The following is a 23,350-nucleotide window of genomic DNA, read 5'->3' on the forward strand; positions in this document are numbered from 1 at the left end:
CGCCGATGGACATAAATTAAAAGTTTATATCGCTGGATTATTTTTTCCAAACCATGTGTGATTATATTAAACAAAGCAACATCGCAAGGCAAGGAGTGGAAATGTCCTACAGAGACTGGTGGCCTCAATTTATTCCATAAAAGTCCTTTTATTCTTCAAAAAAACCGGATAACTCAAACTCAATGACTCGACATGTACATATTTTGACCGGAAACGGCCTGCATCAGGAGTCTTAAAAAAATATAGGCAAACAAATTCATAAGTAATGTATAAACAAACAAAAGTCAGAAAATGAAGTCATTATAATACATCATAATACAAATGTATAAAACATGAGCGACTCAAACTTTTGACTTTTGTTTGTTTACGTATTACTTATGAATTTGTTTATGCCTATATTTTTACAGCATGCTGTATTAGGTCACATACTTCTCTATTTTATTTTTTAAAAAAAGATAAATGTTACTATGCTGTGAGGAGGGCTAGCCCATTTCCTTCATTTTTTTTTAAATTCTTTATTAATTTTTAAAACTACAGTTGTGCACAATAATTAGTACATTTACATAGAATATTAAATTAGAGCACAATAAACTTACAAAAAATTAATAACAAAAAATAATTTCCCCCCACCCACCCACCCACCCAATTAATCGATAAATAAATAAACACCTGTAAACATTCTAAACATATCTCTTAATTCCATTCTAAAACGTACCTCCCTTCTCTTCTACCACCCATAATGTGGTCTCATCTGGATTGCTTTCCAAATGTACTTATTTTCAGTACTTTCTTTGATTTTGACTTTTTCTCCTCTGTATTTGAGTACAGTGTTCTCAGTCCCAGTGAGTGCATGTCCTTGAACTTGATGACCCTGATAACTATTGGGCTCCTTTTATAAAGGCGCGTTAGGACCCTAACGCGCGGAAATAGCATGCGTTAGCCGCTACCGCCTCCTTTTGAGCAGGCGGTAGATTTTCTGCTAGCACACGCTAATCCGGTGCGTGCATTAAAACGCTAGCGCACCTTCGTAAAAGGAGCCCTTATGTCTCATATTTACTTTTCCCCTTATGTCGATTAAATTCCTTTCCTTAAATGTCAAAGGTCTGAACAATGCTATTAAGTGGAGGAAAATCTTGTCCTATTTAAAACACCAAGCAACCTGACATAATATTACTACAGGCGACTCATCTAATCAAAATACGCCTTAGCTGGACAATGGATTCCTTCTTCTCCTCTCGCTGAGGAATTAGAAATGGCGTTCTCATCTTGATTCAGAAAGAGACAAGACCTCACTGTCACTGCTGTCGACACTGATACCAAGGGCCGATGGCTATCTTAAACCAAGTTATCTTAAACATGAATAATTCTAATTGTCGCCATAAACCAATATATATGCTCCTAACACAGATTCGCCAGAATTTTTGAAGGAATTAGCCAACCAAATGATAACATGTAAATGTCATTCATCATATTATAGCAGGAAATTTTAATATGATACTAGATCCCATTGTCGACAAACTATCTAAGGCACCATACAAAAGACTACCATACAAGGGCTTGGACTACTCTAAATGATATGACACATTTGGATCTCACTGATGTATGGAGACTACTCAATCCGGACAGCAAAAAATATACTTTTTTCTCCCCACCTCACTCATCCTACTCAAGAATAGATATGTATCTTGTCAGCAATTCTCTCCTTCCCTTTGTCAAAGAAGCCTGTATTGAAGAGATATCTATATCTGATCATGCTGCCATTACATTATCTTTCCAAAACAAAATCCCAAAAATTTTCCCCAAGCAATGGAGATTTAATTCTACTCTTTTACTAGAAAATGGGTTTGAAGAACTCATTCTTAAAACTATTGCTGAATTTTTTTCAGTTCAATAAACCAGAGGACACCTCCTGGAATACAACTTGGGATGCTTTCAAGGCCTGTTTACGTGGGGTAATCATATCATTCAACTCTACAGGAAAGAAATTGCAAACCGCTGAGATGACCATATTAGACACAGAAATCAAAACAAAAGAGGCTGCTCACCATGCTGATATAAAAAAATGCCTCTATCCTACTTGAGCTTCAGAAACTCAGATTCCAATACAATTCCATATTAAGGAAACAAGCCACCACTCAGGGCTCCTTTTACTAAGGTGTGTTAGGGCATTAACGCGCGGAGTAGCCGCGTGCACTACATGCTAACGCCTCCATAGAGCTTTCATTAGTATTTTTGTCTATCAAGCGGTTTTGCGTGCAGTAATCTTCAGCGCACGCTAAAAACGCTAGCACACCTTAGTAAATGGAGCCCTCAGTTTTTTTATTATGGAAGATAACTACTATTTGGACACTAACAAGTCAGGACACCTTCTCACCTCATACTTCAAACAGAAGAGCGAAAAGAAAAATATTACTCTACTCTACAGAGGGCCAGACTGTCACATCCACAACTGCAATTTTGAAAGAGTTTTCAAAAATACTACAAGAAATTATACTCTTCTGAACTCACTGATAATGATGTTATCGCATACCTTCTTAGAGACGATAAATCCACCATCTCTCCAGTATCAGACCATGAACTACTGACCAAGCCAATCACATCTACCGCGATCATGGATCTGTCACCTTTATTATTTAATATCTTTTTAGCTCCCTTAAATTTAAGCCAATCCATAGGATTCACCACATACGCCTATGCAGACGATATTCAATTGATTCACATTGTTAATCCTGAAAAATCCTAATGATATATTTCAAATTAATCAAAAATTAGAAAAAAATCAAAAATTGGCTTACACTTAACAAACTAGTCCTAAACATATCCAAGACAAAGGCTTTATACTTTCCTTCTAAACAGGACCTAAAACTTGCCATTCCTTTTTCGATTAACAATATGACTATTGAATTAGCAACATCTCTCAAGATTTTAGGGGTAACAATTGACTCCAAACTTTCCTATAAAGAACATATTAACAATACAGTTAAAAGCTGTTTCTATCGCCTACGATTAATTCGCTCAATGTCCAAATACTTAGAGCCAAAATCCTTAAATATCTTAGTTCACTCTTTAATAATTTCCAAATTGGATTATTGTAATTCACTGTTATTAAACATCACATATAAAGAACAAAGACGTTTACAAATAATACAAAATATAGCCATAAAAATAATCCATCATGGGAAGAAATATGATCATGTGACTCCTTATCTGATAAAATCTCATTGGCTACCCACCAACCAAAGAATAACATATAAAATAGCATTATTAGTTTTCAAAACAATAACTTCAAATGAACCTCAGTTCATTGATCGATTACTAATTCCTCACGGCTCAAACCGCCTTCTTCGATCTAACACCCAAGAGCTACTTATGGTCCCTTCTTTAAAAATAATAGGAACTAGACGTCACGACATATTTTCAGTCAAAGCTCCACTTATTTGGAATACTCTCCCGTTATATATTAGAAATATCAAAGACCTCGCTTTATTTAAAACCAACTTAAAAACATTTCTCTTTAAAGCTTCTTTCAATTTGTAAAAAGGAACGTTTTCCTTGACAATTTAAAATAATAAAAGAGAAAGTTTTTACTTTTTTTTAAAAACCCCATCCCTAATGTTTTTTCCCATCCTTTACTATTTTCTTCTCTTCCGTTGGGAACCCAACAAATTTGTAACTTTTATTCCCTTATGTTCTTTCCCATTATTCCAGTCTTGTCCAAATTGTGAGTCTGCATTAACCCGTATTTTTTTATTTAAATTTTTACTTTTTAATTAATTGTTTTATCCCTATTATACTGTTATGTAATTCGCTTAGAATTTATTAGGCGAACCATTAAATCTAAATAAAACTTGAAACTTGAAACTTGATGCTATTTAGGACATGGCAAAAAACCAAATCCCTGGGACCCGACGGCATCACAGTTGAATTTACCAAAAATTTAAAGATGTGCTAGCTCCATATATGCAGCAGCTATTTGTATATATGATATCACAGGGTTCGGCCTCAGGAACATTCACGGAGGCAACGCTTATTGTCATCCCTAAGCCAGGAAAAGACCCCCAACTAGTTACGAACTATAGACCACTGTCCATGATCAATGTAGACACAAAAATATTTGCCAAAATAATTGCGAACAGGTTACAAACACAGCATTTCTTCTTTGATATTCATTGGATCAGCTTGGCTTCATTAATGGTTGGCACTCAAACAACAATACTCGCACACTTCTCAGCATAATCGCTGCTACTCAAGCGTTCTCTCAGAAAACTTGCCATTATTGGACTTGAAGCTTAAAAAGCATTTGATACAGTAAAATGGCCCTTCATTTTTGCTACTCTCTATAAATTTGGTGTCCCAGAGCAATTAATACTCTCTGTGTTTTATTCTTCCCCTCAAACCAAAATCTTCATCAATGGACATTTCTCAGATCCCTGAAAACCAACTAGGGGCATTCGTCAGGGATGTCCTCTATCCCCACTGCTTTTCAACATCACTCTTGAGCCCCTACTGGTGGCGATCAGAATGTTTCCTGATATTCATGGATTCAAGTTTCAAGATGGGGAAATTAAGCTCTCTGCCTATGCAGATAACATCCTACTTTACGTCACTCTCCGGACTCCATTTCCCAGCTCCTCAGTGTGATAATCAATATGTGAAAGTGTCTGGCTATAAACTGAATGCAACAAAATTGGAACTCATGCCCCTGAATTGTCTTTGAAGAAAAACACTATGAATGCCTTCGGCTTTATCTGAAACCCCAACAAACTAAATTACTTGGGCCTCTTTATTGGACTGACTTTAGAAGATATGGAAACAACTAAACTCAAAACATATTATATCCCTGATTAAAAGACTTATTGGCCTCCCCTTAAGATCATGTGTGTGGGGCCCATTTGGCCATCATTTAAAATGATGCTCCAACCAAAGATAAATTACATTTTATGCATGATCCCTTTCCTTCTTCACAAAAAAAACATATCATACTATAGAACAGACCCTGAATAAAATTTCTCTGGAATAATCATCAACCCTGCATTGCTCTGCATAAGCTGAAAAAATGACAAATCACAAAGAGGTGGGTGGGTAATTTTACAGGCTTCCTTAATTATCACCAAGCTTTTTTAATAATAATAACAACTTTATTTTTGTATACCGCAATACCACAAAACAGTTCAGAGTGGTTTACAGTGGAAGAGACTGTACATATACAGCGAAGTTACAGAATATCAGAAAACAGTTATCAGAGTAGTTTACAGGAGATGAGAACTGTACATATGCAATGAAGGTAAAGAGAATTAGTTATCAAGTGTATGGTATAAACCAGTGGCAATTAAAAATGATCCAATACTGTAGCAAGGGGGTGCAGAAAGGGGAAAGGAAAAATAACCGGGAGAGAGGGGAGAGAAGGGGAGGGAGGGAGGCAGGTGTGAGATTAGTAGTTTGGTTGGGAGGGCGGGAGTTAGAGGAATTTATCAAAGAGGTATGATTTGAGAGATTTCCTGAAGGATAGATAAGTTAGGGCCAGAGAGATGAGGGTGGTCAAGCAGTCATTCCATTTGCCAGCTTGGAAAGAGAGGGTTTTGTCGAAGGAATCTTTTGTAGATGCATCCTTTTGGGGAGGGGTAGGCAAACAGGTGGCATTGCGTGTACGGTTAGAGCCTGGGAAGACGAAGTGGCGTGACAGGTATATCGGGGCTGAGCCAGTTAGGGTTTTGAAGCAGAGGCAGGCGACAAGGATCACAATGGCTCCTAAATCAACAGTTATCAAACCTCTCTACCATGGATAAATTTAGAAAAAAGTAGGTTTGGCTCTGCTGACCTTGCTCTAAACCTATCAATCTCCACCCACATGAACAAATCTACCAACTCTCTTCATCGGCCCACGGCATCCATCCTTAAACGCTTTGATAGTTTAACGAAGAACAAATGGAATGATATGGCACAATAGCAATATTAACTACAATACTAGAGAATTTCATAAAAAAATACAATAAATATATGTGCTCAGTGACGTGAACAAATCAAGTAGCCACAGGGAGGCTGAAGAATGGTCAACTTATAACATCATTGCACATGCCCTACCTGCCTCCATTATTCAAAAATAATCACTAATGTAATGTGTACTAAGAAAAATCACTTATCTCAGTTCTTGTAGACTCTCACAGTTCCTAGGCACAGAGCATGGACGTTTTAGCAAACAATGAAGTCCTCAACCAGCTGGCAAAAAAACTTGTGTGTGTGATCAGTTCCCCAAATAAATCCACAGTGAAAATCAAAATTGCAAAAATCAAAATCAAGAAACCACCATTTAAAATCCAAGTCAATCATAAATGTGCGATAAATCCAAACTCTGTTTCCTCAACACAGATCATGTTTCAACTAGTTCTTTCTCAAGAGGAAAAGGACACGGGTGGAGAGCAAGGACTACACACTACCAAGTTCAGCGACTGAATTTTCATAGGGTCCAGCTGGTTGAGGACTTAATTGTTTGCTAAAACGTCTATGCTCCCTGCCTAGAGAACTGTGAGAGTCTACAAGAACTGAGATAAGTGATTTTTCTTATACGTTTTAGAACTTTTAGACACATTACATTAGTGATATTTTGAATAATGGAAGCAATGATGTTTATAAGTTGACCATTCTTCAGCCTCCCTGTGGCTACTTGATATGTTTCACGTCACTGACACATATATTTATTGTATTTTTTATGAAATTCCTCTAGTATTGTAGTTTATATTGTCCTTGAGAATTTTGCTCTATACTATTTTTTTCTCTCTGATTGACTTTTTGGATTGACAATAGCAATACTACCATACAAGATGCTACCCTAGATGGGACATAATGGCAAAACTGTGGAATATTGGATGTTGAAAGATTTGATTCTACACCAAAAATGGATGACTTTTGAGGACTGCAAAAATCATATGGCATCCCGGCCAACCAATATTTCAGATGGGCTCCAATTACGACACAGCTTACATGTAAATAATCCAATCCAACCATACTGAAACCAACTCCTGATCTTCTCTCACACTCCAAATTAGTTAACTCTCAAAAGGACACAGCCTCTCTAAATGGTTATTCAATACTAAAACAAACTTCTTCTACTTCCATATCACAACTTATGTGCGCTTAGCATTCTGACTTACAAAATGGAGGTTGGAGGACGATATTGGAAAGACGTCTGGACCAGGATGTTTAAAATCCATACGATCAGCAGCCGTTTCACAGTCCGATTTATTTTCTCCTACATAGAACCCGTTGGATCCTAAAAGAAATTTGCTAAACTCTCAAAGGATTCATTAACTTATGCTGGTCTTACAGTAACGCTGAAGGCTCGCTATCTCATATGATATACTATTATTGTCACCCCAGCCATATACAGGGACAAGGTCTGGGACACTATCTCCTCCGTCTTAAATATTCACGACACCTTACAATCTTAAAGATTCTTATACTGGTTCATCATGGTCACTATCAGAGCACAATGCTCGTCTACTTAATATCTTACTATTTCTGGCCATTTATTAATATTCTACACTGCTTGAAAGACCAATCAAAAGTAGACTACATGGTATGGTAGGAATACAGTTTGTATCACCACCAAATTTGAAAGAATTTGAAAAGCGTCATATCCTGAAGAAACACAATTCTACAAGTATTTTCTTAAGGTGTGGGGACCTAAACAGTCCTACTGTAGTATAGACCAATGACATTTTTACTTTGCAGTCCACGCTGTCTGTTCATAAACCTAACGTCTCTGTTACATCTTGCATATCTGAACAGACTGGTTGATGTCATGTGGCACTCACTGGGGAACTCTCTCTTTCTCTCTTTTCTTTCTCTATACCTATATATACGTTGTGCAGCCAAAGATAAGCACCGGATTTATGTTCTGAATTTGACATACTTAGACTGGTTGTACTATGTTTAGTTTATTGTTAATCCTAAAATGATTTATGAGGATGATTGTTACAACATGTCTATACTTGTCTTGTTACCATTTGTGTACTTTTATTGTATTTATTGATAAAACTAATAAAATGTTTGAACAAAAAAAAAACCTCCCAAAACTCAGATGCAAAATGTGCCAAAGAGACGAAAGCAAAGTGCAGAGTTTTGAATGTTAGGGCTTTAGCGCTAGATCTGAAGAGGAGTGAAGAGTTAGATCATTCTTCTGTTGCTAGCTTTAGCCAGTGTTTTCATGCCAGTTTCTCTCTTTTGTGAGAAGTACCTGCAACTTTTCTTAGTCTATTGAAGGAAAAGGCAGTGTGGTGGGGGGGGGGGAAGCTGAGGTAATCACACTGCTGAATACAGGCTTAAAGGGAGGTGATGTGGCTGTAAAATGATAGGCAATGTGTTCAACTGCAGACATTCATACGATACCTTTAATGCATAGAATATATACATGCCAAATATGCACATCTAACACATGAGCTCTTCCAGGTCCTGTACAATCCTGCAAATTGATTCTGTTGCTGAAACATACCTAATGTATACACCGTTTCCAATGACAACCAGCATATGCCACCCCTGCGTTTATGAATATTTATTTCGTACATGCATTTTGGACAGCGATTCATTATATTTCTGTGTAAAGCTTTTTTTTTTGTACGTCAATGTTACTGAACTGTACATTGAGCACGAGGTCCACAGCTGAGGTAACCATCCTCGAGAGATGAACCTCAATGCTGCCTCCATCTCTCTCTTAATCTCCCTTCTCCTCCCTAAACTGCCACAAGTGGCAACCAAAACTACCAAGAAAGGAAAAGTTTAAAAGGGACGTTACAACCTCAATTCATAGCTCAAAACCTTACGTTTAAACGTTACACTTTACTTCAGCCAGAAGGATGTGGATGCTGTCTGCTAGCGGTGTACATTCATTAGTGCAATCCTCATCTCGTTACTGTGCCATTTAAAATGGAGTGTGAAGCTAATTTGATATATGTGTTTAAAAAACAAATATCAAGTTTCAAGTTTATATCGTTATTTGATTGATCGCCCTATCACAATTACTAAAGCGATTTACATATACAAGAATACATGATAAAACAATAACAATATATAGTAAAAATATAATAAATCATTTAATAACTAGACAAATTACAACAGGAAACACTGGGATAGAGGGGAAAGAAATACAATTTATACTAGAAAAGGAGGGACCGTTAAGGATAAAATACAAAAGGAAAGGGAAAACAAAATATTCTTGGAAATAGTATACATAGCTGACTAAAATGAAAAGGAGTTATAAAGAGCAATTGGCATTTCAATTAATATTGAAAGCGTCTTTAAAAAAGAAAGCTCTTAAGTTGGCTTTTGAATTTATCAAGATTTTTCTCCTCCTTAAATAAAGTGGGAGAGAATTCCATGTTAGTGGTGCTGTAACAGTGAAGATATATTGTCTTCGGGTATTTATGAATTTAAGAGTGGGAATGACCAATAAAAGTTGTTCAATATGATTATGAACTGTAAAATGCCTCAAAACTGAAAAAAAAAAAAAATCCAAACTAAAAATGTTTACTTTGTGCACATGACAAAACAAAAAGGGAAGGCCCAAAGGTAAAAAACAAAAGGATTGCGGATGTGGATGTTCGCTCGCTCTTCACAATAAAAATACAAATAAGTCTGAATCTGTAATTACATGCATGAGGGTCCGCCAGGACAATCATACGTGTATTACAAATTCAGACTTTTGTTGTTTGGTTTTTTGTTAATCTTTATTCATTTTTAAAACTCACAATAAGTGTAACATATAATACATTCATTTATACTTTAACATCACTCCTTTTACGAAGGCGCGTTAGCAGTTTTAACGTGCGTAATAGCGCGCGCTAAACCGCTGGCCACGCTAGCCGCTACCACCCCCTCTTGAGCAGGCAGTAGTTTTTTGGCCAGCGCGGGGGTTAACACGTGATTAAAAGTCGCACGCGCTAACGCGGCTTCGTAAAAGGAGCCCTTAATATATCATCAAATTCTAACTCGCATCAAATATCCCCCCCTCCCTTATACCCAGCAGTTATTCATAAGCAAAAATAAATCATAACATATTACCATCCCCCCCACCCCACCCTCGACGTGTATGAACAAAAAGGGAAAAAAATAATATTTATTCTATGCAGTAATTTCAATCTTTACAGTATCTTGTTAATGGCTTCCAAATAACCTGAAATTTCTTAAAATTTCCCTGCTGCATGTATTTTTATTGTGAAGAGCGAATAATAAATCATCTTTCAGAACATCCACAGTCTTTTGTTTTTACTCTGTGCAAATGCCCACTCTGCCTGCAATAAATAGTGTTTCTTGTGCACATACTATGCTAGGGATGGCAAAGAAGATACAGATGTGGGAAAGGACTTTTAAAAAACTGCTCCGTGGCATAGACACATATAAGTGCCTGCAGCAACAAGATGGTACATACATTTATGAGTGTAAAACGAAAAGTAAAGGGAAAATATGTTTAATGGCTTTAATAGAAGTAACTATGAGCAACTGAACATATTGCTTTTCCACATAGTCCCCATGCAAGACGACACATTTCTTGTATAATTTTTTGTTGCATTTGTTTTAATTTTTCCTTTATTGCTTTTATCTTCATCTTTCTATTTTTGCTTGATTGTAACTTATATATTCATTTGTCTGCTATTTTATATTTTGTAATGTAAACTTTATTTTCATCCTTCCTGGATACTTTAGGGTTCCTGGTAGCTAATATGATGTTTTCTCTGGGGGTTCTTCTTTTCAATTTATCTTTTATGCAAGCAATGTTTTTCTCTCAGGCACTTTAGTTTAGATTGTGAGCCCACCTGGGACAGAGAGGGTAGTTCAATGTGCCTATTATATTATTAGCTTTGTAAACCGCTTAATACTCATATACGAGCAGTATATCAAATTCAATAAATACAATATAATACAACTAGTTCTGCCATTTGTGCATAGTTTTTCTGCTGTTCCCGAAGCCAGGTGAGTGCCACTTCCTTTACTTCATCATCAAAAGGTCAATTTGCGACCTTGCAGCGTCTCCTTCAGTGGACTGAAGATGTGATAATCGCTAGGTGCCAGATCTGGGCTGTAAGGAGGATGTGGAAGGCGTTGCACTCTCTTCTGTCGCTGCTGCTGTATGAGGACGTGCATCATCATGGCACAGCCAAGACTGTTTTGGACAACATTCCTCTTCTTTTGATGCGAATTGCAGGTTTAAAGTTCATTTCACAGCAACGCACAGTAATTTTCACTGTTTGCCCATGCGTTTGGAAATGCGCCAGAATAGGCCTCTTCATGTCCCAAAAGAAGGTTGCATCAGAAGGAGCTTTATCAGCTGAAAGCCTGAAGTCATACAGATCCATGGTGAGACCTCACCTGGAGTACTGTGTCCAGTTTTGGAGGCCACACTATCAAAAGGATGCAAAGTGAATGAATCCAGAGAATGGCCACTAGGATGGTCTCGGAACTTAAAGATCTCCCATATGAAGAACGTCTGAGCAGACTGTCTTGTACTCTTGAAGAGCGCAGAGAAAGGGGGGACATGATAGAAACATTCAAATATCACGGGCCGCACTGAGGTGGAGGAAGAAATCTTTTTTCTTACAGGTCCCACGGCGACAAGAGGGCATCCGCTAAAACTTAAGGGGGGAAGATTTCATGGTGACACCATGAAATACTTCTTCACCAAAAGGGTTATTGATCGATGGAATGGACTTCCACGCCAGGCCAGTAACCTGCTCGACTTCAAGAGACGATGGGACAAACAGGTAGGATTACTACAGAGTTACACTTAAAAGATGGATTCTCAAAGGAGGGAGGGTTCTTGAGTAGGCAGACTTGTTACTCTATGTTTCTATGAAACATGATTTTCTTGGAGGAGGGCTGATGTTTGAATTTCTTCTTTGCTGGAGAAAACGGATGTCTCCACTCCATGCTTCGTCTTTCGCTTTCCAGGTCATAGTGATGCACTCATATCTCGTCACCAGTGACAATTCTCTCCAGAATACTCAGATCTTCTTCATACTGTGTCAGGAACTGGGTCGCAACCTCCACATGCTTTTGCTAGTGCAGATCATAAGCTGTTAGGGAAACCATTGTGCGCAGACTTTCCTGTATCCCAAGTCATTATGGCAAATGCAGATCCATAGTTGATATCTAAATTTGCAGCCAATTGAGACACCGTTATCTGTCTGTCTTCTCTAATCAAGGCATCCGCCCTGTCAATGTGCTCTTGTGTGCGTAAAGTCGATGGACAACTAGAACGACCTTTGTCAGTTATACCTGTTCTTCCTGCTTTAAACCTTTTTACCCACTCATAAACCTTTTGCCGAGTCATGGTGCTATGTATATAATGAGTCAATATCTGATGGTGAATTTCTACAGGTTTCACTCCTTCTGCCCAAAGAAAGCGCATTACTGCACGTTGGTTTTCAATGGTGCAATCTTGCAATGGAGCATCCATGTTTCTGACCACATGGTGGAGCGCTATACTGTGCGTGGACTAACTATCCAACAGGCAATGTACGAGTACATATGTTGCATTTCACTAGCTCTGTTCCGTTATGGCGCAATTTAACAATAGCCTTTATTTTTGATTCGCCCTCATACATGCATCATATAAAGCTGTCACGGGGGCTGAGTTGCGATATACCTCTGTAGAGTAAACAAACACAGTTTTACCTGGTTCAGGGCAGGTATAATAAGTATCAACATCTCTGCACTAGTGGGGCTGATTCTGGGAGCCTCTTTTAAAAAAAGGAACTTAGGCACCTACATTATCTTTATAAAATAGGTTACAAATAGGGGGCTTTAGGACTTCTCACACAGGCCTCCTGTTATAAAATTGGGCCCTTAATATCAGCTCCTTGAGCGTTTGGGATAGAGGACAGGAGGGGTGTTTAGGTGCAACTTAGATCAGGGCTTCTCAAAATGGCTTTCGTCACTTCACAGCCAGTGCTCCCTTTTTCTTCTTTTACATATCTCTGGTATGTATGTAAATATTTTTCATAGGTATTATAGTTAGATGTGAGCCCGTCTGGGACAGAGAAGGAAGTTCAAAGTACCTAATTAAATCTTTGCTTAAATCAATTTGTTTTGTAAACCACTTTGAATCCTTTGTGACATTAGCGGTATACAAGACACCACATTTAAAATAAATTTTAAAAAAACCAGACTAGACCCCTGGCTCATGCCCCCAGCAAAATGGAGAATCCCAATGCTTTAGAAAATCAACTGCCTCTACCAAATCACCAAGCAACCTTCCACAGTACTTGAAGCTATATCACTGACCGATTGTATATGCAATCTGCTGGGGTATCTCATAGCTACGTGGTCACTGTCTGTTATATTCTGTAACAAAAATATTAATAAAAATGATTGAACTGAAAAAAAAAATGCTTTACAACCTTTTTTTTTTTTAAATGAAAATCAATATTAAATGTTTTAAGACAATATATTTTAGTTTAAACACAAGTGCTTGCTGATCATCACCCTACTTCCTAAGACCCAACACCCTCCCACCTTCACAATGTAATAACCTGGATGCAAAACAGAAGATGCCCATTAGGGGGCACCAAATGCACAGCAAGTAACAGCCTGTGCCTTGTATCCTTTGTGCAAAAGCCTTTGGACAAATTTAGTACACATCATAGGGCCATCAACAACGTACGTCTTGTTCTGTAAGAGGGCTCTCCTCATATGCATAAGATTCAGCAAGTCACCTCCTCTCTAGACATCAGTTACCCTTGAGTACAGTTTCTAACAGGAAGGTAGTTATATAAACCAGTGTGCATTGCACATACTCCTAAAGTATGTGCAGTGCACACTGGTGGATACCTATACAGCAAGAGTGCTCAGAGGCTGTATAGGGGTCCTTTTACTAAGGCACGCTAGCCGTTTTAGCGTGCACTAAATATTAGTGTGTGCTAAACGCTAATGCGTCCATTATAGTCTATGGACGCATTAACGTTTAACGCATGCTATAACAGCTGGCGTGCCTTAGTAAAAGGACCCCTAAATTTTTGCATCTAGCTTTTTTCTTTTTGTCCTGGGATGAGAAACCGTCTGACCCATGTTGCTACCAGGATTGTTGCACTAATGATTCTAGAATGCATTAAAAACAAAAAGAAAAAAAAACAGAAGATACCAAGGTGTCTGTTGTCATGCGGAAATTGGGTCTTTTGGCAACTTTGTATCATTAGATCAGTGGATTCCCAAGCTGTCCTACTGACAGTTTCCAAAACATCCACAATGGAATATGGATGAGATATGGTTCTGGACACTGCCTTAAAAAGCAGTAAAACTTTTCCTGTAACGTGATAATAATTCAGAATTGCTTTTAATGGGAATCTTTAAAGGTTCTTGCTCTCTTCTCATTAACATCATTTATAATACTCCAAATTCCAAAGAGCAGTACTGGACAGACGTACTGTTCATGCGTACATTTGGGAGGGTGGGACTTGATATACTACTTTTTCTGTGTGGTTACAATCAAAGTGGTTTACATTTATTAGACAGGTTCTTATTTCGTACCCGAGGTAATGAAATGTTAAGTGACTTTGCATGGAGTTGCAAGAAGCTGCAGTGGGAATCAAATTCACAACCTCAGGGTGCAGAGGCCCCTGCTCTAGTCACCAGGCCATTCCTCCACTTGAGAGCAGGCATAAACAACTATATTGTAGAACTTTTGCTTCCCCTCAGAGCCAGATATTCCGAATTGTCTCCCCCCACCCTCCTTGATTATTTCTGGGTACAATTTACTGGAGCAGTAGTACCTACTGGTGTGTTTTTCCATCCTCATATGTGTGTTCTTAAACACAATATGAGGTTGCACAAGAAAAAGAAAGCCAGGCACAGCAGAAATGTGCCAAGTGTGTCACAGGAATCCTATGCCTTGTAACAGAGGATGCCCTGCTGCTGCAGAGAAGAGAAGATACTGCATTTATCGGGAAGAACCGATGCCAGGAATAATAGATGAATAACGGGAAGTGGAAGATGAGATAGCGGGGGTGGGGGGGGGGGGAGGATATCAGTTGAGGTGGAATACAGGCTGGTGTTACCTGGGTGGTGAGAAATGTAAGGGAGACACTGCTGAAGGAAAGGGTAGTGAAATTTCTAGAAGCCATTGGGATGCAAGATCCAAGGCAGCATGGCTTCAAAGGTAGATTGTGCCAAACAAATATGACTGATTTCATTGACCGGGTGATAGAAGACCTAAATCAAGGATATGTGCTGGATGTAGTCTACACTTAAGATTCCGGTAAAGCCTCAGATACAGTTCCTCATTTGAGGCTGATTAATAACTTGAGCAGTCTCTGCATGCAGAGAAATAAAAAATGCAACATAACACCAGCAGAAATAAATTCTCAATCATTTTCCTACTCATCTTGTTCCCAGTATCTGTTTATAACTTTTGCCAGGGCCTCCTGTCCATTTGCTAACCTTTCTTTCTTTACTTCCTGCCCTACATCTCTAGTACTGTACTGATCTTTCACATTTACTTTGCTTCCATTTTTATGCCTTTTTCACAAATCTAGTTTTCCACCTCTATCCATGTGTAGTATTCCCCTTCTCTTCCCTCCCATCCATGTGCAGCATTTCCCCCCTCTTTCCTTCCTTTTGTGCAGTCTATCTCCCTCCCTTTCCTTCCTTCTCAACCAAGTGCATTTCCCTACTCTCCCTTCCAGTGTAGACATTCCACCCCCCTCATTTCCTCCTTCCTGTTTGGCATCTCCCCATTCTCCACCATGTGCATGTCCTACATACTTGCACCTTTGCTGGCACTGCTTACATCAGGCTCCCTCTGGCCACTCCAAGGCTTATTCTCTCTGCTACATCCTGCCCACATGACAACAGAAACCTGTAACAGACAGAAGGACTCTAGGTCTGGACATGAGCCTGGTGTAAGCAGTGGGGGGTGACTTACTGATCCTGTAATGATGATCACAAAACCAGTTTTACTGGTTTTGCGATTGTTCCCCGACCCGATTCACTAAACAGCTTCCCAATCAATCTCTGATCCAATCCACCCATGCAAATGAGGGGAAATGGCATGCAAAAGTAGGAAGCCATCGATTCACTAAGCAGAAGAAGGAACACCGATTGGGTTTGCTGATCCAAAAAGAAGCGATTGCTGAGGACCAGTCGCTTACTATCCTTGCCGACTCTCCTGCCCTCAAATATCAGTATCGAGGTTACATATAAAACAACCATCAAAATTAAAAATAAAACTGTAAAATATCTTTACATATGCGTAAGAATTCCTTTTTTAAATATTCTGTAAGTGCATTGTGAGTCTGTGGTTTTAACCCGCGGGTTTAAAGCGTGTTCTGTTCGATAATCTGGATACACAAAATAATTCACTGCGTCGGTCACAAATCATTCCTTTTTAAACATGTCCAACTTGTAGGGCAAGCAAAGGCAAACTGCAGCCACCCCTCCTCCTTTCTTTTGCGCTCGCCTGTGCTTTGCCGCCAATGAATTGCGGGAATAAACCCCGCCCACTAAGTAGTAAAGGCGAAGAGCTAGCGCATGCGTAAATTGCATCAATAAACAAAGATACTCTGCGCATGCGTTTCGATCGCTCTTACAGCAATCAGTGGGATCGCTTTAGGGCGTGCGTCCAATTAGATAATTTGCATGTAGAATCTGTAGTGAATCGGTCGCTCGGCAAAACTTGGTCAAAAATCGCCCAACAATGATCCAGACTGGTAAGTTTAGTGAATTTAGGCCAAACACAGGATGAAGTTAAGTGACTACCACTCTTCCTGGAAGCAGAAAATTCTAGCAGTTTTCAAGAGCTGCCACTACCACAACCTACTCTGGTCGCACTGAGCATTGCTTAATAGGAACCAAAAAAGGAAAGAAAAATAAAAATCATATTTCCATGAGAGAAAAGAGCCAAGGCATTAAACAAGAGACTATTCATTTTACCATAATTGTAATTGCTTATAGGACTTCCCCCCTCCCCCCCCGCTCTACACAGTGTATTTTAGCACAAAGTTCATATGTTAGAGGCAATTTTCAGCACTGGTGAAGATAAATTATCACGTAACTCACGACAAACCAGAGCTAGGAAAGTGAAACCTTTGAAAGGTTGAGGAATCTAAGTGGGAAAACACAAATATAAGCAGGTTCTGCCTTTGAAGGGACTATTCAGATAACGAAACAGTTTACTTGATCAGCACAGAGCTGGTCAGTGACAAGACTAAGTTAAAGCCCTCGAGAACAGAGATTCTTATGCACTCCTTTAACTGACCAATGAAACCCCTTACATTCCCTTCCTAAATCCAGTGTCCACTAGCGACTAATGACTGCTGCACATGCCGCCGATAGCCGCTAAAAATATTAACTGCTAACATGCAGCTAAAATTACGGCAGTACAAAGTTATATCACCAATATCGGCTCTAATAACTGCATTCGCTGTCTAGAAAGTTTCAGAAAATTGCCTCAGATTTCAAGACTGTTCTCCACCCCTGTCTGACTGCACCGCTGGTTAAGAACCCTGATCTAGAGGCAGGTCACCATCTCTCCTTTTGACAGAGCTTCCAAAGAATTCCTCTCAGAAACAGACAGGATGAGCCAGGGATGACAAAAGTTACACACCGTGCAGCCATCTGTGACGCTGGAAACCTTTCACCAAGACTCCATTAACCCTCATCTATAGTGGCACAGATGTCGGTGTCAAAACCAGAAGGGTTTTTTTTTTTTTTCAAGATTTTAACTGATTCACTGTACGGAGGCTGCATTTCTACGTGCCCAAGAAAAGAAAGCGTTGGCAGAATAATTACCCAACATAATGTTCTGTGGAGGAAAAAAAAAAAAAAGCGCCAAAACAGTTTTATGGAACTCAAAGAATTTGCTTATGTTTAATAAGAGAATAACTTCTTTTTAAAAAATCTAGCATTCCTTACCGGGAACAATACATCTAACTCAATAACATGCTGGAATCTCCAAGAGGAAGCTTCTCTTTCCACTCACTTTTCCATTAAAACACCCACAAGTAAAAGACCCTGAAGAATTCGAGCCTGCAGCCACCTACCTGATAAGGATGCACTGGCTGTCACCGCGTTTCCACAGGCAGCGGTAACACTCGTTGGCAACAGCAAAGATGTGAGGTGAGATCTCGCCCATGTGGTGCTTGCTGTACTGCTCCACTGTGGCCTGGTCATACAGCCGTGGGATGGTCTTGTAAGGGTTCACGGACGCAAGGATGGAGCCGATGTACGTCTGCAAATCCAAAACAGAAAGATGGTGACTGCTGGCTGCGTACCTGTAATGTGCAGGTCAAGGGTGTTCATACACAGTCTCACTTGCTCCCTCAGTGCACTGCGGTTCTCAAATGAGCTCTACCTACACATTATGTTGAACTCATGTCAGCAGCAGGGTATGATTAGCAAGAACCTACACATTAGAAAACCAGTCAGGTAATGCTCAGGATGAAATGCAAAACCTCTTCAAGTGCAATGGATTGCAGTCTGGAACTGGCAAAGCATACAACTGCAAGAAAGTGCTTGTGAAAGCAAAATGTACGGTGCTGGGGGTGGGTGGGGGGAGAAGAAAACACCCTCTGGTAACGGTCCACGACAACCATGTGCCTTTACCATCTTCTCTGTAAGGGAAAGGGGAAAAGGAATGTAAACAATAGAAACGGACAGACTCGCATCTTCGCATTGACTGTGTTAAAAGGCACTCAAGACCCACAAAACTTAGAACAATTCTTATATACTGCAAAAACCTGAAAAAAGTGGTTCACTGCAGCTAAAGATAGAGAAAATGGTATCAATACCCATAAAAAACATGTACAGTAATACAAATTAAATTACAATTAAGAATTCATACAGCACAGTTAACAGTAATATAAGTCTCTCAATATCTTTCCTCGCTTCTCTCTCCTTATATACCTCCCAGAGAACTCCGTTCCTCAGATAAGTCGCTCTTAGCATTACTTCTCCTCCACTGCCAATTCCAGACTTCGTTCCTTTCATCTAGCTGCCCCCTATTCCTGGAATAAATTACCCGAGTTTGTCCATCAAGCCCCTTCCCTTGCTTAAAAGCAGACTGAAAACCCACCTTTTTGATATATCTTTCAGTCCTTAACCCTACTCCTCTGCCCTCCAACCCAGTCAATTGATTAACCGTTCCCTTTAACTGTATCCATGACGTCCTGTTTGTCTGTCTTGCCTGTTTAGATTGTAAGCTCTTTCGAGCAGGGACTGTTTTTTTTACTCTTTGTGACTCTGTACAGTGCTGCGTACGTCTGATAGTGCTATAGAAATAATTAATCGTAGCAGTAGTAGGATATTCACTGGTAAACTGTCCAGTTCTTTGCTGCTTGATAGGCAAAGGATATAGCAAAAAGCTTTTTCAATTTTATTCCTTTAGAATTAGGAAAGAAAAGAGAAAGTTGACCACACAAATAGCTTTTACATGTAGGAGGAAATCCAACCAGGGAGTACATATGAAGTGGAACAGAGCCTTGTTGAATTTTAGGAAGGATTATACAATCGCATCCACATCTCAAAAATAGTGATATACCATAGGCGGGGCCTTAGGCATTCAGGCCAATCAGAGCCTTAGGACCCTTCCCGTAGTATCTGTAGAAGGGGCCTTAAACACCCTGGGCCAATCAGAGCCTCAAACCCCTCCCCGGTATCTCAAGATGTACCGGGGAGGGGAATTACCATTTTAGACGACGCAGCAGCAGGTGATGTCCACGTCCCTCTGTCTCCGGCTCATCTGTTGAGGTAAGGGGGGTCACTACTAGTGGGGGAGAGGTTGGGGCCGGTCGCGGCGGGTGGTTTACTGCAGCAGGATACAGTGGGCATCTCTCCTGCTGCTGGGGGGGGGAGGTCGGGGTCGTGGCAGGATTTTTTAATTTAGTTTAGTGCTGAAGGAGAGAGTGGGCATCTCTCCTGCTGCAGGAGGGTTAAGGATGTTGCTGTGTTTTTGTTTTGGGTTATTATTATTTTTTTTTTTTTACGGTAGCAATGACAGTTTTTCTGCACTTGTGCCCACCAGTGATGGACACATGCAAATTAAGAAATCTTCACCGCTATCTGCCGACCTCATTTCCATGTGTGATTGTTTCAGAATGTCTCAGGTTTTGGGATTCGGTATCTAAATGGCTGTGTTAGCAGACCGTCGCTTTTTAACGCAGGTTTTTGAGAATCTTGCCCTGACAGTTTTGTCCAACTCTTTGGTTATTAATCTGAAATGGCACTGAGACTATCAAGATTGTATGGACGTTGAGAAATTGATTACAATTTGGATTGTAGCAGTTGAAATATTTGTAATATTAAGGGCTCCTTTTACAAAGATGCGTTAGGGCCTTAACGCACGGAATAGTGTGCGCTAAATTGCCGCATGCGCTAGCTTCTACTGCCTCCTTTTAAGCAGGCGGTAATTTTTCAGCTAAAACCGCTAGCGCACCTTTGTAAAAGGAGCCCTAAGTGTTTTTCATTACATCACATTATACACACTGACACTTTAAACACAAATTTTCATATGAAGAGAGATCCGGAGATGTTTCACAAGTGAAAACCCATTTGGGTTTACCTAGTGGCAACTCTTGTTTAGGGGTTTCGATCCCCACTCAGAAGATGTGAATATTGAGGACTCTCTTCTCACTTAAAAAAAACCTTTTGTTTGTTACAAAAATGTTTTTGCTTAAAGTTTAATTGGTGTTTGGATATAAGTTGTTTCCTATTATCACTATCATTGCTATTTGAAAGAATCTTTTGAGTTGAAGATTGTGCATCAGACATATCTACTTGCTCTGAGCCACAGTCATTGTAAGTAGGGTTTCTCTTATTTTCTTAAATTTTGGGAATGAGGTTTAGTATGCAATACATTTTATCATGTGCTTTGCTTTGATTGAGTAATGCATTATTAAACATCTTTTTCAATTATCATCAAAGGAGTCCTATTTACCCCCAAATAGGTTTAGTATGCAATACACCGTATTTTTTGCTCCATAAGATGCACCTGACCATAAGACGCACCCACCTCTAGAGGAGGAAAAACCAAGAAAAAAAATTCTGAACCAAATGAGTGTGCCCTGTACCCCCTCTGGTGGTCTAGTGGTAGGCCAGGACAGGGTACAGGGCACTTCTAGTGGTGGGTACATCTAATGGTAGGCAGCCCCAAACCAGCCCATCAGCTCCAGGCCAGCCGGCTAGCCCCAAACCAGCCAGCCAGCCCCAGGCCAGCCAGCTAGCCCCAAACCAGGCAGCCCCAGGCCCGCCAGGCAGCTCCAGGCCAGCCATCCAGCCCGCCAGAATCCCCCCAGTACCTTTTTAAAACAACCCTCTCCCCCACAGGAACAAATTTTTTAACCCCCCCCGTGCCATTTAAAAAATCTCCCCCGCCGCAAGCCCCTTTTTAAAACTTCTCCCCCACCCGCAAACACCCGACGCCGTACGTACCTTGTTAAAAACATTCTGCATGATTCCTCCCTGCTAGCTATCTCCTATTTCCCGGACAGGAGCAGCAGAGGTCAGGCGCGAGCTTTCCGCGCTCCTGCCTGCCATGCACTACTTTCTGATTGGCTACCATCAGTTCTTGTGGGTTATTATCTGTGTTCTGCATGTGTCACCGAGGCCAGGTGTTTCTGGTAGGAATGAATGTTGAGAAGCATACAGTGTGCTTTGTTTAATTAGTGTTTAACCCTTATGTGTTGTTAATAAGATTATATTCTGTGTATATATGAAAAAATGAATGGAAGAAAAATGGTATTACAATTAATACTATCATTATCACAGGGTGGGGTTAGGGTCATGAGCTTGGGTGGGGTCAATGGGTGGGTTTGGGTGGAGTCTGGGCTGAGTTTTTGTGGCTACCCCTCAAACAAAAAAAGCGTTCCACTGCCTATGGTGTGGTATGCCCAGTAACATACGCATACAGGTGGTAACCATCCAACATATTGTGCATATGGTTTTTCAAAGGCCTACTTCTGCATGTAGAGCATTAAGTTTCCTGTAGAAATGCTATTTGAAATACTCTTAAATGCATATCAGTGTTTTGCAGAACTGAAATCTCCCCCCCCCCCAACAATTCTCATTGTGTGAAAATGGGAGTTGCAGATGCTACAACCAATCAAGCACCCACTCCTACTGCGCCCCCCCCCCTAAAAACACATACACAAAGCCGAGATAATTGGATATACTGTAAGAAATAGAATGGAACAACCTTGGGACTGTTTCCTCTAATAATACATACATAGGTTTGATGAGTAAGCCACCTCAGGGTTCAGCTGCCATCTTTCATTTCTAAAGGGAGCCAATTTCCTGTGGTAATATCAGTAGACAAACATTTGCCCTGAGTGTGGCTCACACCAGATTGGAACTCATTAGAATTCCTCAGAGGGTGTTTTCTGCATCTCTAGCAATTTGCAGGAAATACTCAATTTGGACTGAAGGACACATTACAAAGTGCACCTCCTCTGGGTCCCTGGCTTGTAGCACCTGTCAAAACGACTTTCTTTGGAGGTGCGAGACTTTTACCAATTCAATTTCCTCATGTATTAAAGGTCTATAAAATCCCTGCTTTGATGCCTGAGCAGGGACACTTGTCAAGACGATAGTTAGGGATAATACAGTACTATTATACTTTTCTTATTGCTAAAATTTGAAGGACTGGGTACCTACAGGGAGAATATCCAAGAGGGATTTTAAATGCTTATATCTTTTATTATGCTATTTTTGACAGCAGATGGTTGTGACAAAATAGATTCATACTGTGTGCCAAACTATGAGGAATACTCTGTATTATAAGCATGGCAAATTTAAACCTTTGTCTAATAATTATGTCCAACTACAATGAACTCTGTATTATAAGTATACCAAACTTAAGCTCATTTTGGCTACATATTAAATATGCTAACCTGTAACCCATTTGTCTAAATTTTCTGTATGTTATCCTATAAAACAGTTCTGAGTTCGTCGGGGAGAATGGGATATAAAACAAATTAAATATAAATATATTTTATATAAAAAGGTTGTAATATCTACCAGATAGAAAGTTGATTTTCCTCTAATTTCTCAATATGAGTTTCAACCTCAGAACAAGATGCTTCAATCAATGAAAATTCTCTAGAAAGAATAGGACTCTTTGATTTTTGTTTTACAGATGGGGGAGGGCTGTCAAGTACACTCATGATGCACCAAACTATTGAAAGGGGTTTATTTCCTCACAGGAAACCTGGTAAAAATAAAAGGTTCAGCATGTCCTTAACTTCCCTCAGCACTCTTACAGTGCTCCAATAGATTCAGGTGAGGGGGGTTATGCCCCAAGAACATATTTAATTTTAGCATTTAGGTCATGCCCAGTAGATCAAAGTGAATTATACTTGGCGGAGTAGGTATTTCC

The 23,350-nt window shown here is 39.7% G+C and overlaps 1 protein-coding gene across 1 annotated transcript in view; it reads right to left on the reverse strand.

The window, feature by feature from the left end:
- Positions 1-23,350, reverse strand: part of MYO10 (myosin X) — a 522,066-nt gene that overhangs the window by 220,334 nt on the left and 278,382 nt on the right. Inside the window, exon 4 of the mRNA XM_033935250.1 lies at positions 18,024-18,211. Coding sequence (XP_033791141.1) covers positions 18,024-18,211 — 188 coding nt within the window. The remainder of the gene's footprint in view (positions 1-18,023; positions 18,212-23,350) is intronic.

This window comes from Geotrypetes seraphini, chromosome 2, assembly GCF_902459505.1.
Source record: "Geotrypetes seraphini chromosome 2, aGeoSer1.1, whole genome shotgun sequence".
NCBI lineage: Eukaryota > Metazoa > Chordata > Amphibia > Gymnophiona > Dermophiidae > Geotrypetes > Geotrypetes seraphini.